The 25,846-nt window shown below is 38.3% G+C and overlaps 3 protein-coding genes across 5 annotated transcripts; 2 read left to right on the top strand and 1 right to left on the bottom strand.

The window, feature by feature from the left end:
* Positions 1-2,794: 2,794 nt before the first annotated feature.
* On the bottom strand, positions 2,795-6,847 carry Vps53 (vacuolar protein sorting 53). The gene is made up of 18 exons (XM_090158842.1): positions 6,683-6,847; positions 6,334-6,618; positions 6,149-6,264; positions 5,967-6,086; positions 5,756-5,902; positions 5,626-5,698; positions 5,419-5,561; positions 5,206-5,359; positions 5,020-5,148; positions 4,859-4,953; positions 4,312-4,797; positions 4,155-4,233; positions 3,930-4,078; positions 3,795-3,864; positions 3,645-3,730; positions 3,523-3,574; positions 3,292-3,396; positions 2,795-3,048 (listed from the first exon to the last, which is right to left on the bottom strand). Exons 1-18 carry the CDS (start codon positions 6,782-6,784, stop codon positions 2,869-2,871), a joined length of 2,571 nt encoding a protein of 856 aa, XP_090014968.1. The 5' UTR covers positions 6,785-6,847; the 3' UTR covers positions 2,795-2,868.
* Positions 6,848-14,674: 7,827 nt separating this feature from the next.
* LOC149926827 (uncharacterized) lies at positions 14,675-15,879 on the top strand. 2 transcript variants are annotated; one of them, XM_090158999.1, is made up of 5 exons: positions 14,675-14,902; positions 14,980-15,081; positions 15,146-15,172; positions 15,235-15,482; positions 15,546-15,879. In XM_090158999.1, the coding sequence occupies exons 1-5, from the start codon at positions 14,800-14,802 to the stop codon at positions 15,675-15,677; spliced, it is 612 nt and encodes a 203-aa protein (XP_090015125.1). In that variant the 5' UTR covers positions 14,675-14,799; the 3' UTR covers positions 15,678-15,879. The 2 variants fall into 2 exon arrangements, with proteins under 2 accessions (XP_090015125.1, XP_090015124.1); XM_090158998.1 differs by lacking the exon at positions 15,146-15,172 and having other exon boundaries at positions 14,688-14,902; positions 14,980-15,126.
* Positions 15,880-17,049: 1,170 nt separating this feature from the next.
* On the top strand, positions 17,050-25,449 carry LOC149926826 (collagen alpha-1(XXVI) chain-like). 2 transcript variants are annotated; one of them, XM_090159038.1, is made up of 5 exons: positions 17,050-17,690; positions 18,795-18,884; positions 19,853-19,950; positions 20,350-20,411; positions 24,997-25,449. In XM_090159038.1, the coding sequence occupies exons 1-5, from the start codon at positions 17,614-17,616 to the stop codon at positions 25,441-25,443; spliced, it is 774 nt and encodes a 257-aa protein (XP_090015164.1). In that variant the 5' UTR covers positions 17,050-17,613; the 3' UTR covers positions 25,444-25,449. The 2 variants fall into 2 exon arrangements, with proteins under 2 accessions (XP_090015164.1, XP_090015163.1); XM_090159037.1 differs by having other exon boundaries at positions 18,795-18,914.
* The last annotated feature ends 397 nt before the right edge of the window (positions 25,450-25,846 follow it).

The following is a 25,846-nucleotide window of genomic DNA, read 5'->3' as shown; positions in this document are numbered from 1 at the left end:
TAATTTAAGATTTCATTATTAAGTAAATGAAATATTTTTACGTCATATTACCAGTGTAGTTATAATTTAGGTAAATTACTAAAAATTAGGTCCATTACCATAAAAAATACTTAACAAGCGTTAAAAATTATAATAATTAAAATAATTATCAGTGGCATTCTAATCCGAACTAAACCCTCTGGATATTTATAAATTGGATAATTTATCATTGTTAACTAAAGCATTGAGAGGCGACCATTAAAAGTTCAGTTAATGTTTAGCAATTATGCAATTGAAACCATGACATAATTTTAGTCATTTTTATTTCAACTAATTTGCCTCTGTTTTTTTTAATTCAGATATCGAGCCAACCTTGCTCTATTTAATTTTCAAAACACATACTTCAAATAACAACGAATAGTACAATCTTTTATTTACATTTTCGCTATCATAGAATCAAGAAACATACGTGAAAGGTGAGAGAAGGATTTCGCGGCTGGTAATCGAAGATCACATTTATTTTATCCTGAGGGCTAGATTGTCGAATTCCTGAAGCCAAATGAGACGGAAAATTACTTCAACGCCAGAGAAAATCTAGCGACGCCGGGTTGAGAGGAAAAGAGGTAATTGTTTTTTATAACCATCGATTTATAATTACAATTTTGCTGGAAGCAAGTAGTGAGAGGAGAGAGTTATCTGAGAATTTTATCAGATGCTCCGCAAAGTTTTTGAACAAGGTTTTGTTCCTTTTGGGACTGATTGGGTCAATGAGACGCGAAACGGAGACTATTACTCGGTGAAGATTTACTGAGGAAAAAAATATTTATATTAACTTTAATTACTAACAAGGAGACTACCCGACGTGTTACACTCCGATTTTGTTCAAACTCGGGGGATAGGTAGATCTTCATGTAACTTGAAAAATCCTAAAGGGATTTTATTCAATGGGCAACGGGTTTGCCATGGCAACTAAAATTTTTTTTGACAACATAAAATTGAAATTTTCCCATTGAAAATAACATGGGATTTTGACCAATTTCCCTGTGAAACAAAAATTAAAAAATTGATCAAAATGAGATCAATTTTGATTTTTTTCGTCAATTTTTATAATTTGTTTTATAATTTAGGTATTTTAATTTTTTTTTTCAATTTTGCAAAATGTTTCACAGGGGACCCTTGGAATCGGTCAAAATCCCATGTTATTTTCAATGGGAAAATTTCCATTTTATGTTGTCAAAAACATTTTTCGTTGCCATGGCAAAACGGTTGCCCATTGAATAAAATCCCTTTAGGATTTTTCAATTTACATGAAGGTCTACCAATCCCCCGAGTTTGAACAAAATCGGTGTGTAACACCTCGGGTAGTCTCCTTGTAAGAGTGAGTTTATTAAAAGTAAACTCGCAATTTTAGGTACTTAACAATTACGTAAAAATTTTAAAAGCCTCTTTGAAACTTGTGGGTCAAGGAAGACTTAATTTGAGCAAAATTGCCATACCAGAGTAATATCGGCGTGACGTATGTCGACATAAAGGTCTACTTTTCCCCCGAATTTAAACAAAACCAGTGAAAATCACCTTGGGGGTTTTGCTAAAAATATAGAATGTTATAGGGCTTTTTTTGAAAATATAGGATTTTATAAGAATTATAGGACCTCCGGGGGCCCTGGACTTATTAATTTGGGTTGTATAGTTCTTGTCAAACGTCTGTAATTTAATATTTGCACCCAAAACATTTTTTATAGTGCTTAAAGGGAATATAACCTCTGGTATTTCTGTCGCCCTCCGAGGGTTCCAATATTGTCCGCTGCCTCCCACGGCTTATCACACCTGCGGCGCTGATAAACGCTGATTGTGAAGGGAATAAAGGAAATTGATGGGGGTCTTCCATAAAGAACGCGTTGGAGGTTCTATTCCCTTTAAAGGGAATAGAACCTCAGGTATTTGGTGTGGAACACCAACGCTTGCAGCTTTGGTCGCTCTTGCCTTTGGCATTAGAAATGTTTGGCGCCACTGTGCAGGGAAATTTGAAATATTGAAGGGGTCTTCCATAAAGATGACTTTGCAGGTTATATTCCCTTTAATATAGTTTCAGTTGATTATATAATGAGATATAATGTCGACCGCTCGAAGGCCAACTTTATAGGAATGTACCTTCTTTATCTTATCTAGAAGTTTTGCTTTTAATACATTTTAAATAATTTAAAATGGTTAAGGCGATTTTAAGGTCTAGACGAGAGCTACAAAAATAACATAATTATATGGAACTAGAACTTAAGAAGACAAAGACTTCTCCCTTTAAAATATAATTCCTAAGAGAATAAGCATCCTTTCTGAGAAGCACCTAAAACAGAAAGAAACCGTAGAACTTCCGGTCCATTAATGAAACAGGATAGCAGCCCCAGAGTTTCAAATCTTTTGTATCAGTACGAAATCAACCCTTCATAGCAACGGCGACAACTAGAACGCCCTAGTAGGATAGTATACGGATAGTTCCTAAAAGAACAATGTAAGAAAAACTATATCCTCGTTCGATATCAGAACCCTGCTTATTTCCAAATGAAACCAATCTGACAGCGTCGGTTGGGGAGCTCTTTCTGAGAGGGGGGGACTCCCGTTTTATAAAAGGCGCCAAAACTTTGACAAGGGAAGCCGAAGAGCGGAATCAAATCACCTCTATCTCTTACTCTTCGGGATGATCATCCGCCCCCTCCCTTTCGTCCCGACAAAAACAATTCTTATTAAAAACTTAAGCCTTGGTAGGTCAACTCTTTTTTTTTTTCGGTAGGATTAAATAAGAGATCAATTTTAAATTATCCTTTATTTATACGTATATAAGATTTTACAACAAATGAAATTAATTCCTAGAATGGAGAACAGTCTTTAGTTTCATCAGGATCTCATGTTATGAAGTTTTCTGGCTAAACGAATGATATTCCTGGAATCGTGGTCGGGGCTGGAAATGGGGGAAGTGACGCTGCTAAGGTCTGATGACGAACCCGCGGCGATGGAACTGGAGAGACGCGAACGGAACGTTTCGATCATTACGTTATGTTCGCTTCTCTTTAAACCCTGAAAATTTGCCGTCAATATTTGTTTACTAGTAGTTTTGTTTTAAACGTTCTTTAAAAGGAGTATAAAATTCCTTATTTATAGTAGATCACATAATTTCACATTTTCGTCACCAGGTTTATCAAAAGCTAACGGTAACTATCGCTAGTTACGTTACAAAAATTTCGCGTTTTAGCAGACGATTTATCGATTTTGAATATACTCCATTTAAACAATGGCGTTAGCTTTCGACCATTTTCCTACCTTCATTTCTAAAACCTTTTGAAATTCGTTGAAATCGGAAACCGGAAGTAATTTAAGGTAGTTGTCCACAAAGTCCACTGGGAAATCGTGGGGTGCCATAACAACCTAAGTTGACATACAAAGATAAGAAACTTGAAAGACGTTTTCGCTTTTATTGTTTTTTTGGGCAGAAACATTTTTCTCTAGATATATAAGGATATTTTTTATTATTATAAATTTAAATAATAGAACCTTTAATATCATTTCCGCTTTGGTCATTCCTTTAACCACAATTTTGGTATAGCTTTTAAATGTAATAAAACCATCGAATAAGTTAAAAGTTACATAATTTAATAATAATGATTATTGATTACCTTGCTGGTGCTTTTCTAACAACTTGAGACCCGATTAAGGGCATTTCTAGCAGTACAGTTTTCAACATGTGAGTGTCTAGTAAAAGCTTGATGAAAAGTGGTCTAATTTTAGTTTAAATTGAGTAAAAAAATTGAAAAATTTCAAACTACCTGTTCTGCCCCTACAGGACTAATAGGTTTGCAACGAAATAAATAAGTTATGAACTTTGGAATGAAAGAACTGAAAATAATTATAACAATTGGATTTAATTTGTATTAAATTTTTCTAATAAATCAATAACTCACTTTGCAAATCTAACGCAAAACTGAGTAAAATACTTTCGTGCAGAATCCAAATTATCCCTTAACATGGGCACAGTTTGTCGTAAATTTGCCGTTATCAAAGTAACGTAGGAACTTTGGTCCCCCACAGTTTCAACAATTGACCATTGAATCTACCAATTAATAAAGATTTAGTGTACTTAATTAATTTAACGCAACAGTTTTTATAATAATGTAAATTTTACTAACTTTAATCATAGTTGTGAGCGAAGGAGTGCAAGCCGACTCTAAATCCTGAACTAGAACTTGAATACACGTTCCAATCACGCTAAAAAATTGTATCATAAAGAAAATTTATTCCTTTACGAATCTTAAAGGTATATTTAAAGGTATGAATTTAATTTACCCATTAAAAATTTCTGTTTCCGATTTTAAGTCTATCTGATGAGTTAGAGATGGGTCGACTTTTTCTTTAAGTTTTCCTTCTAATTGTTGAGTGGTTTCGGCACAGCATTCAGCCGTGATTAAGATACTGCAGACACGACATAGTTCAGCAGGGGTTAGTCGAGTAATTTCCCCTTCTTTTAACAAACTTTGAATATTTTGAAATATCACAGCGGTAGGAGCAGTTAGAGACTGAGTGTTAGTTCCGCTCTTAGGCAAGTGGCCTTGCAAGATTCTAAGTGCGTATTCGCGCAGGTATTTTTTGAAGGTTCCCGCTAAAGCCACCATTGGTTGTCCCACACTTAATTGCGTGCATTGAACTAAACATTTTTTGTAAAACATAAACAAATCACCGCACGATGGCAAAACCGCTGCTCCTTCCTCGGGTCTTGGAAGACCGGCTTTTAACATATCTCCAACTAATTTGTCCAAAAGTTGAGCTAAATTACTGTAATAAGATTAAAAATATGATTTACAAAAAATTTAAACGGTCAAAATTATTTTCTCACTTGTCTTGAGAATCAATGTAAATATTTAGATGAGGTTCGAAACATCGAGAAATTATGCCTTGGAATGGATTTAGTTTGGCTTTCGAAAGTGAAACCTTAAATTTAGAAGAATCATATCAATTTTTCAATTTAATAATGTCAGAATTTTTTTTATGCAATACATTAAAGTTCGAATCTGTTGAATCTATATTTTCGGAGGATTTCGTTTCGTCCCCTTCTTCAAATGGATTTTTCACAGTGGATATTTTCTCCTCAAAGGGATTCGTTGATTCAGGAACTGGCGCTTTATTCTAGAAAGTTCCGTTACTTAATTATTTCAGTCATAGTAAGTAGAGAAGTTTTTTTACCCTCATGATTGGTTTCATTGTTATATCGAGAGTAATCCCTGTAAAACGTTTGTCCAAGAGCGATTCGAAACTAGCCGTTCTTTGAATTGCGAAAAGTAACAATCGTACATCCATTTCTTGAGACCTGTTTTCCATTACCTTACTTAATGATTGCCTGCGTATTCATTAAAATAATTAGATTAAAACTACTCATTAAGGCACAATTAAATCTACCTGGTAATATCGCAAAATGTAACGGCAATTCTTTCACTAACTTCCCAATCAGCTGGAAAAATTCTGCCAAATTTTTCCTCAAATTCAATTAGATGTTTCTTTAACCACGAATAACGTTTATCTATTTTATCTAACCAGGCAATCTAATTTTTAAAATAAAATATCGTAACTTTTATAAAAAAAATATGCTTTTTTTGCTTTATTTACATCTTGATTCTCTTGAAATAAATGAGTATATTCCACTAGTTGAATAGTAACAAACCATTGTAATAGATCACGTCTGTAAAATTATATTAATTACGAATTTTGTAAAATAAAAAACTATGCTTAAACCTACTTGACTTTTGGATCTAATACCGAAACAATTAAACAAGCTTCTGCAATTTGTTGATTTGGGGTGAAATTTTTGGCATTTGGACCAGCAAATGCATTGTGTATTTCTGCCGTAATTTGTTCCGCCAATTCATTGCGGATAGCATAAACCCTAATAAAAATGTACAATATCAAACATTTTAACACTTCTACCTTATTTTACACTTAGTAGTTACTTGTCTGCAAGTTGCCGGATTTGCGGAATGGACATGTATTTTTGGAAATGATCTAACACATTCATAACCCCTTGTAAGAGATTAGCTACCTCCCCGTATTGTTTTCTCTTTGATAATGTTCTGTAATCATAGGATTGCATGTGAATTTTAATAATTAGGATATTTCTTAAATTTTAACTTACTGCAAATTCACAACCCCTTCTGATAATATTAATAGATGATTTAAAGTAGTAATAGATGTTGTTAGATTTCTTTTGGCATGATCCAATTGTTTAATATCTCTAGTTATTTCTTTAACCTGCAGGTGAAAATGATTATTAATCTCTTAGCACTTTATAAATTTTTAAATACCACTTAATAGTTTTACCATTTGTTCTGATTTCTCAGCTTTTTCTTTAATATCTTTAATTTGAGAAAACAGCTGCAAAATGGACTTTTCGGCTTCCTCTAATGCCTGTCTTCCATCGTGTCCCGCTGTCGTTTGCCCTCTAACTACCATTCTAATTTCATCATCAAGTTGTCTTATTTTTAGTAACATCCTTCCCATAACTTCGTCAATATTTGAGAGAGATTGTTCAGTTGGAAATAGTGTATTAATGTAATCCACTGGATTGAAATCTGGTTTATCCAGTGGATCTTTACTTGGCAATACCTATTAATTTAGATGTTTACCATTTTAGTTTATTTATTGATTAATTTATTAATGCTTCCCCTACCTGATCTATTGCATTTTGTACTTCGGGAGGAAAGGATTTCAAAAATATATTAATTTGTTCATCCTCGAATAAATATTCGGCATCACCCATAACGGCCGCCATTTTTAAATTGACTTCTCAATTTTCCTCCTCGCCCCTTCTTGTCATCCGTTGATACACTTACGCGCGAAATTTAAACGTGGGAAATGTATTTATTTCCAAAATAAACAAATTGATATAGCCTGATAATATTGTTTTTGTCTAACTACCTACCTACACAGTCTCTTGGCCCAACTACCACCTCAGCCGGACAGGCGCGGTTCTAGAAAATTATTCTTACGTGGGCCCATACTTCAGGAAATAATAGGTGATGGGGGAAGGAAATCGAATGAAAGTTTATATCAATCATAAATTTTTGGGTGGGCAGCCGGGTCACCCTAGCTCCCTACAACCACCACCGACTATATTCTCCGTGGCTCTCCTGACTAATACACAACGTCTCAATACTGTACACCATCACAAGGAGTTGACCCAACTACAGTCTGACCGCCAATTAGTGACTCTTGCTGCATTCACTGAAACTTTTTGGAATCCTGACCATTCCGCTGGAGAGCACTAAATCCCAGGCTACACTCAGTTTCGCCAAGATAGTGGCACCTTCCCATACGGTGTTGTGGCCCTGTAACTCTCATCTGAGTTTTCTGCGAGGAAACTAGACCTAGCGCAAGTTCCCCTCCCCAATTTCACTTCTGGCAATGAGGGTCTCGATGTCCTTCTCGTTTCTGTAACACTTCAAGTCAGGCCCAAAAATGTGCTGATTATCGCGACTGTCTACCGGTCTAACAATCCAGACTACTCTAATCATGAACTTCTAACCAGTGTTGTTTGAAACAGCGCTTAGTACTCGGAGACTTCAATTACCCACATATGCAGTGGGGCACCCAGACTCGAACCTGCAAGGCCTTTCTCAACTGCATCATAGACAATTCGTTATTCCAACACATTGACTTTCCTAATCGAAATAGGGGTATCTACAAAGACAATGCACTTGACCTGGTTTTTAAGTCAGACGAATTCTAGCAGTACCGCAAGCTTCCCATGGCACTAGTGCCCACTGCACGGTTCTCTTTAACCCCAACACGTGATAATTTACAAACATCCCTCCGAGATGTAAGTACAAAGCACCGGGCGGTAACCGCATGGAATAATCTTAAACCGGACATTAAACAATTAAACTCGTACAAACAGTTCCGTGCTGAAGTGACTGAATTTATTTGTACTAAAATCACTTAATTTTAAATTGTGTGCCTTTTTGGGTTGTGTGGTTTAATTTAATTTTGGACCTCTTTGTAAATCAGTTTCACTGAAAGAGTTTTCCAATAAAAAAGCCTTTTATTATTATTATTATTATTATTATTATTATTATTATTATTATTATTATTATTATTATTATTATTATTATTAACCCCCTCTTATTTTATCCCCAAACCTCATTTACTGCTTTTCTCACTAAGGTTGATTGGTCGCTGGTCTTGGGACCAGCTAGCCTCTCTGAGTCCGAGTCGTGTCTACCTTCCACACGCTTATGAACGCTGGTGTCTCCCACTTCATTCCTACGTCGAGCACCCCTCCTCAACCCCTAATCCCAGCCGTTAAACTTTAAAAAGTCGCGCCCACAAAAATTCTGACTGGTCTAAGTAAGCAAAGAAGCTTAATTTGTTGTGACAGCCCACTGCCGCAACAATCACCGACGGTACGAGACAGTCCTAACTAATATGATACGCGACAATCCTAAAACGTTCTGGGCCCATGTCAATCGCTTTAGAACCACTAGAGCAGATGTCCCCTACCTACAGAAAACCGGAGGGCACTTACACTGTGTGTGCTTCGGTCAATCCTCCCACTCAGCCTGCCCCATTGATCCCTCCAACAAAGCCACCCTAACTCGCACTCTATCAAAATTCAGCTGTGAACCAGCTGAAGTACTGCACATACTGACTAACCTTAATTCATCCAAGTCCCGAGGTCCTGATGGTATTCACCCCTTACTACTTAAGTCTCTGGCCACCTCTTTATCCTTCCCAATTTACTTCCTCCACCCGGGAAAGATGTCAACCTAACTCCAATCCACAAAAAAGGATCCACCTCAGGTTCAACAGCCTTCCGCTCCATCAGTAATCTGAAACAAACCCCTAAAGTCTCTGAAACCCTCGCTTTTCGCCAGCTCTCAAATTTCTTGACATCTCCCTCCCAACAAGGCTTTCTGTCCAACCGCTCCTGCTTGTCTAATCTATTATACGCAACCAACACTTGCTCCAAATGGTTAGACGAGGGTGGATGCCATTTTCTTAGACTTCTCAAAAGCCTTCGATTCCATCCCTCACTCATGTCTCATTGATTCCCTACGTTTGGCAGGAAATGTCGGGGTAGCGTTGAAATGGCTCGAAAACTACTTAAGCAATCGTATAGGTAACGGGTTTCTTGCAAGGGCAGGCCTACTAATGGAGCTCAATCGGAAAAGGAGTGGCTCAGGGCTCCGTTCTGGTCCACTACTTTTCAATGTCCTCATTAACTCAATGCCTGAATCTGTACTGTATGGATTGGTTTTCCTTTTTGCTGAATCAAAACCACCGCTCATTGCCTCGCCCTACAAGCTGACCTGGACGCTCGGTCTCTCTGGGACGATTCCCACAGTTTACAGTTTAACTTTAGAAAGTGATCAGTCCTACATCTGGGCCGTAACAACCCTGATTTTGTCTACACCATCAAAGGTGTTCCGTTCAAACCAACTCTCTCGGAGCGTGATCTAGGAGTCCAAGAATAAGAATAATAAGAGCAATCCCTCAAGTTATCGGTATACACAAATAAAGTGGTTAGGCGTGTCCGTTCTGTTGGTGGGCTTGTCCACCGTAACCCTAATTTTCACTCTCCAAAGTTGGTTAAAACCTTGTACAACGCCCTAGTCTTACCGATCTTTGATTACTGCTCCCCCATCCGGACCCCGCGGCCCCGCACCTTGCTATACTGATCAGCTTGCCCTGCAGGAAGCCCATAATAGATTATCTAAATTAGTGACAAGCTTCGAGAAACTAAAAGACCTGGAACGGTTACAGCTAGGAGCAACAAACACAAGGAGAACGCAGCTAGCCTTAAAACACGCTAAAGGAGGGTTGCGTACGAATTTCATTGGACGAGCATCACGAGCCTTTACGCTGAACGGTTTACGGGCGGGGGGGGGGGGGAAAGACTATCACCAAATTTTCCCCTTCCGACGGCAGCAGGCGCTAAAGTGTCTAGCCAATGAAAAACGAACACAAGAAAATCCACGACTTTTGACTGGTTGCGTTCTCCTTGTGTGGGGTGTTGTGTTTGTTGCTCCTAGGTTACAGCGTCTACAAATCCACCCGGTCCTTTCACGCCATAAAATTTCAAACCTTTGCCTACTTCATATTTTTTTCCATAACAAACTTATCCTAAATTTATCTGACTTTTTCCAAACGAATCTCACTAACCGCACCCGGGGCCACCCTCTCAAACTTCAAAAGCCTGAAGCCAATACCACAGTACGGCAAATCTCTTTCGCACACAGAATCATAAATGATTGATGATTGTAACTCCCTGCCTCCCACGGTTGCTGCCGAAAGTGACTATTCAAAGTTCCGGTCATTACTGATTTCCCACTATACTGCTGTCCCCAACAATTGACGTCATAATCATTTTGGTTCGTCATAGCCTTACTTACCCGTCCTTTTAATTTTGTACTTTTATATACTACACACGTAACTGATTACCATTTTGTTTTACTTATCAGCCTGCTCTATTGTCCCTCATTTGTTTAAAATTCCAGTTCTGCCATTTCTGTTCTGTACCTGTTAACCTGCACCAAAGCCTATCCTTGGCTTGGCAGGAGTTCTCTGAATGAATAAAGTTAAAGTTTTATGTGCGAAAAAGTTAGTACTTAAATAAAACGTATTTCTTTATTAGTTATTTAACTGACATATGTACGTTCAGTCAAAAGAATATGTATAATAACGTATCTACAACGGTACGAGCTCCATCATGTATCATCAGAAGAAAACGTTCTAAATATCTTGTCCTCAATAGAAGAAGTGAAGTTCTAGAATCTTCAAAGGTACAATTACTTCAGTGTGTCTTGAGCCATCGATGTAATATAACGGGTCATAATAACAATGTAAACAATGTATTCATCATGACAACATTTAAAAAAGTTTTAAAACTTAATATTAACATGATGATTGATTTTTTTGTTTATTATATTTTATATAAACAACAACGTATATAATAACTGCGTTCTGTCAATAACCAAACTATGCAAGGCTTAGATAAAAATTGAGGCTGCCATTTTATTTTGTAATAATGTATCAAGAAATATTCCGAATAAAAGATGAGTTCAGTAACGTTCAAAAGCGATTAACTAATACCATATTGTTCCATAAGATTGTCACTTTGGGGAATTTTTACTGAGGGCTAGAAACAAGAAGAAAATCTCCCTCTAGCGAGGTGCAGCTGTCACGCGGGAGCAAGCGGACGCAAAACGGAGCCGAAGTCCGTAATGCAGTCTGTCTTGTGAATAGCTCTCAGTAAAACTTTTGTATGTGAAGAATAGAAAGTGTTATCTTATGAAATAAAACTATACACTTATGCTAATACTCATAAGACGATTCCTACGAAAATTTTGATTTATCAAACAAACCGTTTTTAAGGTATAACTTTCCAAAAAAACATAGGTGATTGTAATTCCCATTTGTAGTCCAAAAAAGGTATAATTTTCCATAATAAATAATATTAAACACTTATGCTAATACTCATAAGATGATTCCTACGAAAAAATTTATTCATCAAACAAACCGTTTTTAAGGTATAACTTTCCACAAAAAAACATAGATGACGTCATTGTAATTCCCATTTGTAGTCCAAAAATGGTATAATTTTCCATAGATTTTCTTTATCTTGAATACCCATCGTTCTCCTATTCGATTTACTGCTGAACAACTTTGCTCACAAAAGTCAATCCATAATCTGACTATTCCATCTTGTTGTCCAGTTGGCAGGGATAATATCCATTCAAATATTCAGAAACTATAGTAAAGATGGAAGTATCAGTTAAGCACCACCATAGGCCTAAGTCAGCTAACGGCTTTTAATAACTTAAAATTCGGGTGACTGGGTTAATCCAGTGATGTCGGCCATAATGTCCCGCTCACATCATTACCCTTGTTTACCATTATGCCAGGACTACTGTGTCATATCTAATCGTAGATTATTTTCCCTTTAAGATCTCTCTGTAAGGGCTTGAGAAACTAATCTAGCCTTCTCTGGTAACTCGCCACTCCTTCTTAGACGTAGTTATTCTGCTCAAGATCCTGAACACCCTTGGCCAGCATTTTTCAGTAGAAGTGATCGAGTCACCAAGAAGATTGCGCTTGGTCATTTTAGCGCGGATATCAAAATTATTCTTACTGTAGTTGGAGTTGAATGGCTTTATGTCTTAGCTCGTCAATAAACCAGCGCTAAAAAGAAAAAAAAGTTGTTATTTGTTCTTCCGAAATGTATTTTTTTTAAATCAACGGGCTCATTTCTCTGCACGCTTCCAGAAATCTTTTTTTTAAACCACTACCTGGGCGCAGTACGTGCGTTCCAAACGCCGTGGGTACTCCCAATCTCGGGTTGAAAAGGACTACGCTGCGTACAAAAGTGCCAGGAATGCCGTAACTAATGCTAGTCGGAACTTTAAGCGCAAATTTGAAGCTGACCTCACTGCGCAAATTGCTTCCAATCCGAAGGTCTTCTACAGTCATGTTAATAGATTGCGGCGAACTAAATTCACCATTACAGCGATGAGGGCCTCTGATGGCCAACTTGTCACTGAACCTAGTTTGATGGCTACTATCCTCACTGAACATTTCATCTCTGTTTCCTCTACTGTCAATCAATCATTTTCGCCCTCTACTGTGCCTCCCACACCGGGCAGTACCCAGCCTTCTCTCGACTCCTTTTCTTGTACCACGGCTGATGTACACAAACAACTGCTGTCGTTGAACTCTACCCAATCTGCTGGCCCCGATGGGCTACACCCGTTTCTGCTTAAACTCCTAGCCAATGCGCTCGCCTCTCCGTTATGCATCATGTACAATATGAGTTTCACTACAGGGATTGTACCCCAGCAATGTAAGAGTGCCAACATCACTCCGATTCATAAAGCTGGCGCCCGTGACAACCCTGCCAATTACCGCCCTATTGCCAACACCTGTCACGTTGCTCGAATTGGAGAACGCTGGGTTGATAAACCCATCCGTGCCTTCCTGGAGGCCACCAGTTTTCTCCATCCGTCTCAACATGGATTTCGCGTCAAACATTCTTGCACCACTAATCTCTTGTCCGCCACCAACGACTGGACCACCTGGTTGGATGAGGGGAAGCCTGTCGATGTCATTTATCTAGACTTCAGAAAAGCGTTCGATACCATTCCCCATCCTGAATTGATTGCTGCTCTGCAGAAAGCTGGTATTACGGGAGCTGCTCTCACATGGCTCTCCAACTTCGTCATCGGGCGTCGGCATTCTGTTGTCCTTCAAGGGTATGCTTCACCACCACAAACTCCTCTCACAGGGGTTCCCCAGGGGAGTGTGCTTGGTCCGATCCTTTTCACCGTTTTCATCAATTCCATGCCGCAGGTGGTCCAGCACTCTCGACTCTACTTATTTGCCGACGACTCAAAATTAGCAAACCAGGTTTCCACCTCATTAGATCAACAGCGCCTCAATCAAGACCTCCAGGCTGTGGCGGCCTGGGCTAACGCTCACAAAATGGAATTTAATGTCTCTAAATGTGGAGTGAACCACCTTGGGCATTCTAATCCCTGTGCTTCGTACTTTTTGGGTGGTTCTACTATCTCGACCAGTGATTCTCAGGTGCGCGATCTCGGAGTTTGGGTGGACTCCTCCCTCAACTTCAGTCACCACTGCACAAAAGCTGTTAAAAGGATTAATTCTATCACCGGCTTGACACGTTGCTCTTTTTATTTTCGCTCCCCACGGCTGATACGTACCCTGTACAACTCCCTTGTCTTGCCCTATATCAACTTTGGATCCGAAGTGTGGAGCCCGCCCCTTCAAGGTGACCGGGACAACCTTACAAAAGCCCACAACCGTTTTACTAAACTCACTAAGGGCCTCGAGTGCCTTCCTCCGGTTGCGCGGAATGAGGCCCTCAAGCTGGACTCCCCGCTTCTCAGACACGCGATTAATGACCTGGTGTGTATCTGGAGCATGTGGTCGGGTCAGTCTGCTCTCCAGTTGTCCGCTTTCTTCAAATTAGACACTCTTCGCAAGACCAGGGGTCATGCAGCGAAAATATTCAAACCACGGGCCCGGACCAAACAACGTCAATGGCACCTTGCTTTCCGTGCTATCCAAACTTGGAACTCCCTCCCCGCAGATGTACTTTCTGCTCAATCTCGTTGGACTTTCCGCAGCCGCACTCGGGAGTTTCTCCATTCTACCGTTTATTTTTTTTTTCTTGCTTTTCCACTTGTGGGTTATATACAAGCTATTCTAGCTTCGTAACTTGTATTTTTCTTAATAATAAATAAATAAATAAATAGTAGTAGTGCATTTCTCCTATTCTCCTGTTCAGTTATTAATAGATCTTAAAAGAAATTGATTTGAAAAAATTCAACGGTTATATTGTGTAAATTGGCGCGTGCTTGCTCGGAAGGGATAATCTTATTGGCTAAGACAAATGCGGATAAATATTGCTAAGCCCACGAGATTCTATTTTATTATCAGAATAAATAATTACACGTGCGACGAAAAAATGGGCGATATCATCGAGATTCACGCGTGTTTAATTTAAAAACCCTTCCTTTTGACGGTTTTTATTTTGGAGCGAATAACTTCTTTTAGCGTCTATTAAGAAATTCATTTACTTCGGCCATCTATTAGAATTCATCTTTAAAAATTGTTACGTGATAATAAAATTTCGTGTCTCCTGCTCACGAGCGAAAAACGTATTTTCAAATCATTTGAAAACCGTAATCAGCGCTCAACGAGTTTTGTTTATCGGTTAGAATAATTTTTGATAGAGAAAATAGTGAAAAGGCTTATTTAGAGTTGTTTATGCCTATTAAAAGAATGGACGCCGGTAAAAAAATGGATTCCACAGGAAGGAATGTTTTGTTCGACACTGAAAATTATAATAACGCCAAAAGCATTTCAATTGGTAAAAACTGCATTACTGCATTATCAAACGGAGCTGTTATATTAACTAACAGCAGCTGAAATGCTTCTTCAAACTAGACTCTACGGGAGTGAAGGAAACGGTTGGAAATGATTGGTCAGCATGTGGCGCAGCTGGAGGACAAGATGATCATTTCAAGGATCTGGAAATTACCACCGATGGCTTCAAAGAGATAGACACTGATACTGTCATTTCATGCACTAATGGTAGTAATGTTCGCTTTAGGGACACTGCTGTTGGCCTACCACCAGGGTATTTGTTTGGAAGGAAATTAAATTTAAAGGGTGACACACTGTTCTTACCGTATTTCTCAGACGATAGTTCCAGCAATCAGTCCGTCTCATGCACCGTTGACCTTGGCAAACACCGAGTCACTTTCGAGCAATTGATGGAACCAGATCGAGAAGGCGTTGAGACCAGATTGCAGTTGGTAGAAAAGACGTTGAACGAAAAGGTTCAAGACGACGTGGACAATCTGAAGTTGGCCTTGATGAAACTGGAAATCATTCTCAAGAAACATCATGAAATCAATGACAGCAAATACATGAACCAGGTTTTGGAGGTGAAACCGTTGCTAACACTTTAAAAATAAATTAATATTAATTGAATTTAAATAATTTAACAGGATCAGATAATTGTTTTGAAGAGTCGGTGTGAGAAATTAAGCGAAGAACTTGTGTCTTGCAAAGTCCAGAAACAAATTCTTCAAGAGCGTAACAAGAGGATGTCCGATTTACTGAACCTACTCAGAAAATAAATGGATTTGTTTTCTATTATAATTTCTTTAAAAAAAATTGAGAAAGTACAAAAACTATATACACGACATTTCTATACAGCCAAATATCCAAATTTATTATTATGACACTATATATTAGCACTGTATGCCTTAAGCAAAAAATATAAATTGTCTAAAAAGCTTTCGTTTTCTATTTATTAAAAGTTTTATTTTTAAAATTTTATTTTTCTAGTTTTTAATATTTATTGGTATTTTTAGGATATAATTCCATTATTTGAAACAGGTACGGTGCAATTTGTTACTACAAAATTTAGCGTTTACACCAAAACTTCAACGGAAATGCAGCAAATTTAAAACGTCTCGTTCAGAAACTACGTTAAAAGAACTATGAAAATCATTTGACACCAAAATATTTTCGACCTGCTTAGTAAGCCATATTCTACCCTGTTTGGCGCTAAATATTCAAAAGCAATTTAAAATAAAATGGGCGTTATAAAAAACGTTATTTAAGTAGTTTAGAAGTCCATATTTAAGAAATGGGATTTCCCATATTGTTCGTGCGTTACTATACAAACACATTTTATTATGATTGTCAAACTAATAAAATTGTTACCTATGGACTGCATTGCAAAGGATGAAAAAATTAGCGAATAAAGTTTTTGATTGTTATAATGAAAAATAATCATATTATGAAGCTACTTATTTTGAAATTTGAGACAACAAACGCGACTTTATTTGCCATCAACGTAACGTGGTAGTTACTCTGCCAATAATTAATTTATTTATATTTAAGGAGAATAACTATATGTTGAGAACTTGAAACAATCGTGGGGCATCATGGTTGAATTTTACCCCGGCACAAGATGGTGGGAAGGTTAAAGCTCACCGGCGTTTGCTTGAATCTCTTCGGAAGACGTCAGCTATAGCGAACCAATGAAGTAAAGGGCAGATTTGATTTTGCTTAGGGGGATGGGATTTACTCTTCGAGCGTGAGGGGATTGGGAGCGAAATCCTTATTTAAGAAATATATTATTTATCATGTAACGAAGATTAAAGCCCCGTTAAGAATAAAATTAAATTGGTAAATAATTCTATATTAAATCTTCGTCTGAAGGTTTTTTTTATAAACGCGGTCCTTGGAAACTGTTTCCAAGCGCGCGAAATCTCCGTTTCGAGAGCTCGTCTCGAAATGGTAAACATCCAAATAGAAAGCGTTTACTTTTGGGGGTTCCCCTTGAAAAATCCGTTGATGCGTGCCGTTTGTAGGGTGGCTTATAAGTGAGGGAGAGATATTTTTTCCCGCTGGTGACAGACAGTTTCTGTTTAATAGCAGCGGAGCCCCGACATTCCTCCTTTTGAAATTCGATATCTCAGTCGAGGCGCGGACTCTCTGTCGATGAAGAGGAAAGCCCAGCGTACTTTTTTTGGAGGATGGAGGGTCGGGCGGGGGAGATTGGCCGATTTGGCGAAAGCTTACTCCGCAGAGACCAAGGAAGGGAAACGGACGCCTTCCACCAACTGCAAAGATCGGAACAATCAAGAAAGCTAGCCAAAGAAAAAGAACAGGGTTAGTGGGAGAAATGAATGGCTTCGGCGCGCTGCGGTAGACGCGTTATTTCTTCGGCTAGGTTCGCTTTCTACCAAGTCGCGGGGGAAAAGTTTACACGATAAAATGTTAATTTATCTTCGTAAAACTTACTCTTCAGATCCCACTCACTCGTCTTTTTAATTTATTGGCCACGGGTGGAGATCAACGCCTTTTCAACAGTCTCTGAAGTTGTTGACCGAAAACGCGTCTAATTCAGAAAATCTCGCGTTTTTGAATTAGATTATGATATAAAAGTTCGAGGCGCATTTGATCGATGATGACGGTTCATAGTAGACTGTCGATTAGCTACAGTTGACGCGGCGGAAACTTTGAACTGTCTTTACTTTTATATAGACTTCTCGAAAAAAAATGTTGTTGGTTGGTTTAGTATTGGTTATCTGCGCTCACGTTTGCGTGGGAACTCAAAGTACTTTGGAACGAAAGGGGTGAGTTGCTACGCATTATTCAAAATCCTCGGAACAGTCCAGTTTTGTTCGAGACCTCCGGGTCTTTGAACCGCTTCAACTTAGAGCGGAGACTGGAGTAAATTCTCAACAGTTTAAGGACTTTCTTTAAATGGAATTTCATATTTTGCCTAATAGAATTAATGTATTATGTTATTTTCGTGAAGGCAACAAAGAATAGTTCTTTTGATAAAGTAGCGTGGCCTTTTTGTTTTAATGTTGCTCTTACGTCACAGCATGAATGTATTCATTTCAACCAAGAATATCGAACTGCATTAGGTAACCTGGCCTCAGTCGCTAGGATGGGAGGGGCTTAGTTATTATGATGTCGGTCACGCGCCACCGTTAAAAATTGTATTGAAGATCAACGTTTGGAAACTTGACTAGCTTTCAGTGTCAAGGCTTAGCGCGAAATTTAAGTTTCTAAAATTTTAATACACATCTTTTTGATTGAACGAAAGCTAAGAATATTAATAATAAATTTCTTTATTTATGATTATCAAGTAATATGGTTAGAGTACATGTATTTTTCTAAGAATCGCGAGTCATTATCTTCGCCGGTTAAATCTCGTAATCCGGGAATCGTTTTGTGGATCGAGTCAACGAAAAACAATGAGGTAGAATAAATAGAGATCCAAACAAATCTGGGATCCGCGGGACACGTTTTATTTGAGTCGGGGAATTATGCTTAAGTTTCAACTTTATCCAATCGTGTTGGCGCCATCTGTTTCTATAAGCAGACACTTTTGCAAAATATGTTAAGGTTTAGTTTTAAAATAACACGATAAATGGCGCCAACACGATTTGATTAAGTTCATTTACTAAGCCTAACTTTCCAACTCAACAAAATGAATACTGTCCCGCGAAACGGTAGGTCCTGGAATGCGGATTTGGATCTCTATTTATTCTAACTCAAGTCTATGAGCGTGCGCTACAGTCGCCAAAGGAATATAGTTTTTTTAGAGCGCGTGCAAATCGCTCGTGCGAAGAATATACTAATAAAGCCGGGTCTCGTGACGTAAGAGCAACATTTTAACAAGTCGGGCAAGACCACTTTTTATTTTATAAAATCCTTGATAAATCTAGGAATCTGTGCGCATATCTCGTGTCAAAGACAGTTACCTGCAAGAAAGTGAACGGTACCGAATCGTACATCAGCTTAAGGCCTAGAACCAGGTGTACAGCCAGACGATGTCAAAATATCAGGTTTTTATCAGCGTTGCCAGACGATAATTATCGTATATGCCGATAATTTCGAGCAAATTTTTGAGACGTACTATAGTACGCATTTTCCGATAATTCAGCTTGCGCGTAAAATAATGTACGATCATTTTTAAATTGGCTGAAAATCTGCGACTTTGAAACGTAAGTTTTCAATCCGTCGAACTTTAAGCGTTATTTTGATTTCACACAAAATGTACTGCCAGTTTTTAGGCGTACGATAATTTATTTCTAAAATTGAATTTTTTTGGCTCAAGTACGATAATTTATTTCTGAAAAAAAAATGGCTCTGGTACGATTATTTATTTCTGAAAAAGATTTTTTTTGGCTCTGCTGAAATCAATTCTTTGGCTCTAGTACGACAATTTATTTCCGAAATAGATTTTTTTACTCTAGTACGACAATTTATTTCTGAAATAGATTTTTTTACTCTAGTACGACAATTTATTTCCGAAATAGATTTTTTTACTCTAGTACGACAATTTATTTCCGAAATAGATTTTTTTACTCTAGTACGACAATTTATTTCCGAAATAGATTTTTTTACTCTAGTACGACAATTTATTTCTGAAATAGATTTTTTAACTCTAGTACGACAATTTATTTCCGAAATAGATTTTTTTACTCTAGTACGACAATTTATTTCTGAAATAGATTTTTTTACTCTAGTACGACAATTTATTTCCGAAATAGATTTTTTTACTCTAGTACGACAATTTATTTCCGAAATAGATTTTTTTTACTCTAGTACGACAATTTATTTCTGAAATAGATTTTTTTTACTCTAGTACGATAATTTATTGCTGAAATCGAAATTATTTTGGCTCTGGTACGATAATTTGAGTTTCAGAAACTGGCAACTCTGGATTTTATAAAGCATTCGCAATATACTAATGTCTTCGACCCATTTATAAATATGACAGGATTCTTCGACGACCCCGAATCGTAACCGAATTTAAAACGGTCGACGAGAAAATCTGGAAATGCTGCCCTGGCTATTACGGCAGTAACTGCGATAATGGTGAGCGTTTTGTTTATCAAGTACATTTAAATTTGTTTGAAATAGTCACCCGCGGCTATCTGGAAACCGTTTTCCCGTTTCACGATTAAACTAACAAGTATTTTAAAGAGATAAGCAACAAGGACATCGCGTCTGTCCTTATATTTCGACGAATTGACGTCATACTTGACTTCATTTCATTGATTCGCCTATTTTTCTTTAATTATTATTATCTTCCGGGTTGAAAAAACTTATATTTAAATAATTCAAAATATTATAAATGTAATTTACGTCCCTCGATGGTAAGCTGTAATTATCAAAGTTTCCGTTCGTATAGGCAGAGTTTTTTAAAGCTCATTTAGGCAGATGACGACGCTAGAGCGAAGTTAGGACTAATTGTGAACCCCTTTTCCAAAACAGAATGCTTTAATTGTACTACAGTCAGTAACCTTGAAAGTCGACTACGCAACGTCGAATCCCAAGTATGTATTATCAAACGTTTATAATATCTTTCGTTTTTGCTAAGTATCCATCTGTACAGCATAATCACACATAAGTAAGCCATAAAAGCATTTTCTGTAATGAAACCTTGTTCACGGGATATGACGTAAATGACGTCACTTCCAGCTCCGTAGCGAAAAAGGCGTCATCAGCTTTACTGATGGTAAACGAAAGTTAGTGAGCACGCGCGTTTCTAACTTTAACAATCTATAGTTTAGCTTGTGCCTCGCGATCACGTGATTTCGTTTCCATGGTAACCTTTACAATACGGCAAGGATAATAAAAAAAATTGCATTTTTGGGTCCACTTATTGTAGGTTTTTCTATGCAAATGCTATACAGATGCATACATATGAGTGATTACGTTAGAAAGTACCTTCCCGCTAAACCCCATCACGTATTTGGAAATTAGTAAAGGTAGCGTGCGATGGTACATCGGTGCTTGTCCGTAGCGTCATAGGCATACGTCCTAACTTAGCCCCACCTTGAAACTGCCACCATGACATTAATTTAAGGTCGCAGTTTCCGAAAAAAATAACGTGACCGCCATGTCATGGTCGACCTACAAGCGTTATCATGGCAACGGACACAAGCCACAACTACGAGCAATCTACCAGCATGGCGGAAGAAACTACTATCCTGGAGAAGAAAAGTAGGCGCGCGAACAGCGGCACAATTGACCTTTGTGCCTAGTAGAGTGTCGCCATCTATGGATGAACGGAATAACTATAACTTTATAAAAATTCCGTAATGGCTGTCCTAAAATAGCAAAAAGCCTACGAACCAGGAGTAACGCCTGGCGCCTCTAGGGGATTTTCGTGCCGCACTTCGAACAATCGGCCCGTGCTAGAGGTATCGTATTTACCTCTCCAGAAGTAGTTTCTTCCTCCATGCTACGAGTAGCATTAGCAGCATAAGCCGATGGCGAATATAATGTTTCAACCGATAACCATGGCGCCATCTATAAACTCATAGCTAAACTATTAATAGCAAAGTTAGCAGGATTTTAGAAACCATCGTCTGCTAAATAGTGGTTCATCGATGATGTTAGAGATGGTGACAGGCTTGGAAATAAGGTTTATTTCTAAACTGTTATATTTGGCCAGTGAAATAGAGGGAAGATTACCGCGTTAAGGCACCCCTGTTTTTGACCGGGAAAATTCATCCCCCCCTCGCGCATGTATGAAAGCGGAGGTGGGTAGAATTTGCAACGCCATCTATCCTTCCTTTGTTTACATCAAATGACAGTTGATTTTCAAAAAGGAATAATGTATTTCATTTCACCGCGCGTCGATGGCGCCACGTAATCTGCCCATCTCATGCGAAAAGGGGGTCGGCACTCGCGGTCAACTTCGCCAGATACAATAGTGCCTCTATTTCTTTTCTATCTCTAAAGATCGATTTACTATTTTTAAGGGGCAAAGACGACTTTAAAGGGGTAATATACATCCGAGGTAACGTGGTGATGGCATTATTTGTTAGTAGATGGCGCTCTGATAGCAGTATGACGTAATAATTTTGATTTTCAACGATTGGTTGAAAGTTTTCAGTTTTTAGTGGAGAACGGTTTTGTCGAGATTTAAAATACCAAATTCTCTTCCCTGATTGGATAGTTTAAAATCGTATTATAGTGCCATCTATGGCGGAGAGTGTTAACTTCTGTTAAAATTAATTGTTAATTTAAATTACAAAAATTATATATTTTTAATAAGAATTTAAAGTACTATAACTAATACTTAATTAATTAAGTATTAATTAATTAATTTAATTAATAACTTTTTAAAAAAGTTTATTTTTCATGAACTTTATAGTGTCGCCATCTATCTCAAAAATTATTAAATAGGAAGGTACCTCGGGTGGATTTCGCCCCTTTTTGCATATTTCCCTGTAGGCAATATGTGAATGCGTCTATGGCCAGTGACTCCCAACTCTTGAATTATTTAAGTGGTCACGTAGACCAGTTGGTTAATAATACGGTAGATAACTTTGAATTAATAAACTGGACACTGAACCAGTGAACCCCTAGCTTTTGAATAAAAAAACTGGTCCGATCAATTAATAAACTGGTCTTTGACCCAGTGACCACAGCTTATTTCCAAGCCTGGATGGTGGTAGTGTAATTAAAAAGTTAACAGTAAGAATTATTTTACTAACCTAGCGGCAGAGCACTGTGCAGGGGGATCCATATAGTGGTGGGATCCAAGATAATATAAACCTGGTACCGTAGATTCGAAATAACTGCCTCGCGCGTAGTCAATAGCGTTTACCCACTTCCTGCCTCAGAACAAAATTAGTTCCATAGTTACCATGGTAACCAACTACCGATAAGACCACGGCCAAGGTCATGATGGGATTATGACAGCGACCAATGGAGGTCGCGTGCCGGAAGTGGGTAAACGCTTCGTTAAAAAGCCGTCCGACAGAAAGCTCCCAGAATTCTATTAACTTTGGTGGATAGCGCCCATGAAGGGATTGACTTCTTAGGAGACGGATACTTTATCTTAAAGGGAACATAACATCTAGTCCAATATTGACCCTTGGACTAATTCAGGGACGTTTCAGCTCCCCTAAAACCTTAAACACAATTTTCACGATCCTTATCCCGACTAGAAAATGCGTATCTCACTCAAGTAGCGGCCATATTTATAAATAGAATTCGCATCTACTGTTTTTAAACATGGTAGCAGGAAACTATATAGATATACACTTGGAATGTCTAAGGAAGATTTTTACGGCCGTGATGAAGCTCGTAGAAACGGGCGTGTCTTAAAGCGGGAAAACTCACGACAAAAACTCTCGCGCCTCGCTATACCTAATTCTACGAAAACTCGTCATTAAGCCTAGTCATGGTTATTATATTATTAGCTTACCTGATTATCTCTTTTATAACCATACAAATACCTGAAATTAGGTATCACTACACTTCTTTCGCGAAGAGCATTATAATGACTTCAAAATATTAAGTACGATAACAAATAGTTGATTTTATAAAATGTCCTTACGCTTGCCCAACTTGTTGAAATGTTGCCCTGGAATAGTTCAGCCAATGCCTAAGAATGAGTTCATAAGCTCTATAGTGGGAGAGAAAACGGATCCACAGCTGAAGCGGGGAGGCAACATTTCAACAAGATGGCCAAGGTTATTTTAAAATTCATTTTGCGCGGAAAATACCTCTACATGTTATGGTAAAAAAAAGCACGCCAAGAAGGCTGTGTGCCCAAGACATGTACCTGTAGTGTCGCGCGCTAAAACGTCATTTCAAAATCCGTCAATTGACATTTTCAAATCCATCATTTTATAAGCCTTTTTTCCGCGGGAAGATCGCCTATTTGTTACCATGACGACGCATTCTTTTCGCGTCAAACCTCGAGCCAATGAATTTGAAATGTCGTGTTACGTCTTACACTTGACGTAGTTAAGCCCCGCCTTTTTCTCGACGCGCTTTCGTATCACCGTCCCAATGGAACCTTTGACATTCCAAGTGTATACCTATATAGTTTCCTGATGGTAGGTATTGCAGACGCTGTTACCCCGATAGCGAAGAGTTTTCGAGCTTGCTAACGAAATTCAGTGCCACCGAAACGTTCCTATTCACTAGTCCAAGAGGATTGGCCACTCCCTAACTAAGGACCCTAATGAATATTCAACTGGAATTCGACTAACTCTACCTATCAGTAGAACACTCTGATAGGTTTTTAAGGGAAAAATTAAAAGCTTGTAGAATCTAATCAATTTCTTTTATAAAAAATCATGCTGACATTCTTATTATCAATTAAATTGAAATTTTATTTCTTTAAAATTTGCTAAGGAAACGATGCAAAAAAGTACCGGATAAATTCAGTGAATATTTTCAATAAAACTTGTTTATTAGTATTATAAAATATTTTTAAAGGCAGTAAAATACCAAATAGTAGTAATTAAAATGTTCACTGTAGTCAAGGCATCACCCTAGGCCAAAGTCATCTAGTCACTTTTAATGGCTATAATTCAGGTGACCTGGTTACAATGCTTAGGAGGGTGGTGCACAACCATTCATGTAACCTAGGAGCAACAAACAGCACCTCACACAAGGAGAACGCAACCCGTCAAAAGTCGTGAATTTTCTTGTGTGCAGTTTTCATTGGTTAGACGCTTTAGCGCCTGCTGCCATCGGAAGGGGAAAATTCGAAAGTTTTCTTCCCCACTGCCCATATAACGTTCAGCTTAAAACTTCGTCCAATGAAATTTGTACACAACACTGCGTTAGCGTGTTTAAAGGCTAGCTGCGTTCTCCTTATGTTTGTTTCTTCTAGATGCCACTATACCGTTAATCTCTACAAGTTTTAATGGTAGGGGAAACGGAATAATTCGGTAAGTTACGTAAGGGGCACTTCACGTCATTTAATTGGTCACGTGTGAAGACGCAAAAATAAGCTCCCCCTTTCGCTTCTAAAGAGGGTACAAAATGGTAAAGATAACTTTGGAAAATTTGTTGTTTTTTTGTAAAGAACACGTTGGAGGTTATATTCCCTTTAAAAGCTGAATTATATGCTTTTTTAAACGAACTACCACCGTATTAACATTATAGCTTTATCTATCATCACCAAGAAGCGGAGTTCAAAGTGACCATTCATCTAGATTTGAAGACCGCAATACTGATGAATTCAGTCGCAGCTCCCTACCACTGTCCCCCATAGGTCCCGCCAAAAGGTTAGACGGAGAATGCGTTTGTCCGGCTGGGCCACGGGGACCTCCGGGCCAAGATGGGATTAAAGGCGAAAGGGGGGCACCTGGTCTACCCGGTTTACCGGGTTTAATGGGACCACCTGGCCCTAGCGAAAGATACGGACCTTACGACGGTCCTCCGGGACCACCTGGATATCCTCACGTCGATACTGCCGGTATTGGCGATAAGAAAGGGTTGCAAGGCTTACCAGGCTTAATGGGACCACCGGGCAGTAAGGGAGAGCCTGGACTTCAGGGACTGGATGGAATCAAAGGCGCGTTGTTTATTATTATTCATAATAAGACTTGAATGATGTTGAAGGTTTTCTGTTAAAATAGGGGATCCGGGTGTTCCTGGTTTGAACGGACTGATTGGGCCCCCGGGTTTCAAAGGCGACAAAGGCGAAAAGGGTCATCCGGGAATTGCGGGACAAACAGGTTTGCCAGGTTTACCAGGCATTCCAGGGAAACCTGGTCTTCCGGGTTTAAATTTTGGAAACAATCAGCGAGATGGTAAGTATTTATTTGTTTAAAAGCTCTATCAACCTCGTTCACACAAAAAAAAATATCGACCTGATTTTGGCTCGAGACTATAAGGCCTATTGAAAATTGAAACGATTTCACGATGAAAACTAACGCATCGTTTCTGAAGGTATTTATTTTAAAATTTAAAACGAGATAAACTACTAGCTTTTCCTTGGGTAGCTGAAGTA

This window comes from Leiobunum rupestre, chromosome 9 (assembly GCF_980474605.1).
Source record: "Leiobunum rupestre chromosome 9, qqLeiRupe1.1.hap1, whole genome shotgun sequence".
NCBI classification, from domain to species: domain Eukaryota; kingdom Metazoa; phylum Arthropoda; class Arachnida; order Opiliones; family Sclerosomatidae; genus Leiobunum; species Leiobunum rupestre.
Note: the sequence above shows the minus strand (reverse complement) of the source record. Positions and strands in the feature narration are given on the sequence as shown.

What these genes read in the sequence shown, in the direction of transcription:
- Vps53 (XM_090158842.1), bottom strand. Translation starts at nt 6,784, where the DNA reads ATGGCGGCCGTTATGGGTGATGCCGAATATTTATTCGAGGATGAACAA. An exon ending in GAAACAGAAATTTTTAATGG is followed by an intron (nt 4,234 to 4,311) that starts GTAAATTAAATT and finishes ACAATTTTTTAG; the next exon opens with CGTGATTGGAACGTGTATTC. An exon ending in GTTAGAAAAGCACCAGCAAG is followed by an intron (nt 3,575 to 3,644) that starts GTAATCAATAAT and finishes TACATTTAAAAG; the next exon opens with CTATACCAAAATTGTGGTTA.
- LOC149926827 (XM_090158998.1), top strand. Translation starts at nt 14,800, where the DNA reads ATGCCTATTAAAAGAATGGACGCCGGTAAAAAAATGGATTCCACAGGA. An exon ending in TGTCATTTCATGCACTAATG is followed by an intron (nt 15,127 to 15,234) that starts GTAGTAATGTTC and finishes CGTATTTCTCAG; the next exon opens with ACGATAGTTCCAGCAATCAG. An exon ending in ACATGAACCAGGTTTTGGAG is followed by an intron (nt 15,483 to 15,545) that starts GTGAAACCGTTG and finishes ATAATTTAACAG; the next exon opens with GATCAGATAATTGTTTTGAA.
- LOC149926826 (XM_090159037.1), top strand. Translation starts at nt 17,614, where the DNA reads ATGTTGTTGGTTGGTTTAGTATTGGTTATCTGCGCTCACGTTTGCGTG. An exon ending in AGTACTTTGGAACGAAAGGG is followed by an intron (nt 17,691 to 18,794) that starts GTGAGTTGCTAC and finishes TGATAAATCTAG; the next exon opens with GAATCTGTGCGCATATCTCG. An exon ending in CGGCAGTAACTGCGATAATG is followed by an intron (nt 19,951 to 20,349) that starts GTGAGCGTTTTG and finishes TTTCCAAAACAG; the next exon opens with AATGCTTTAATTGTACTACA.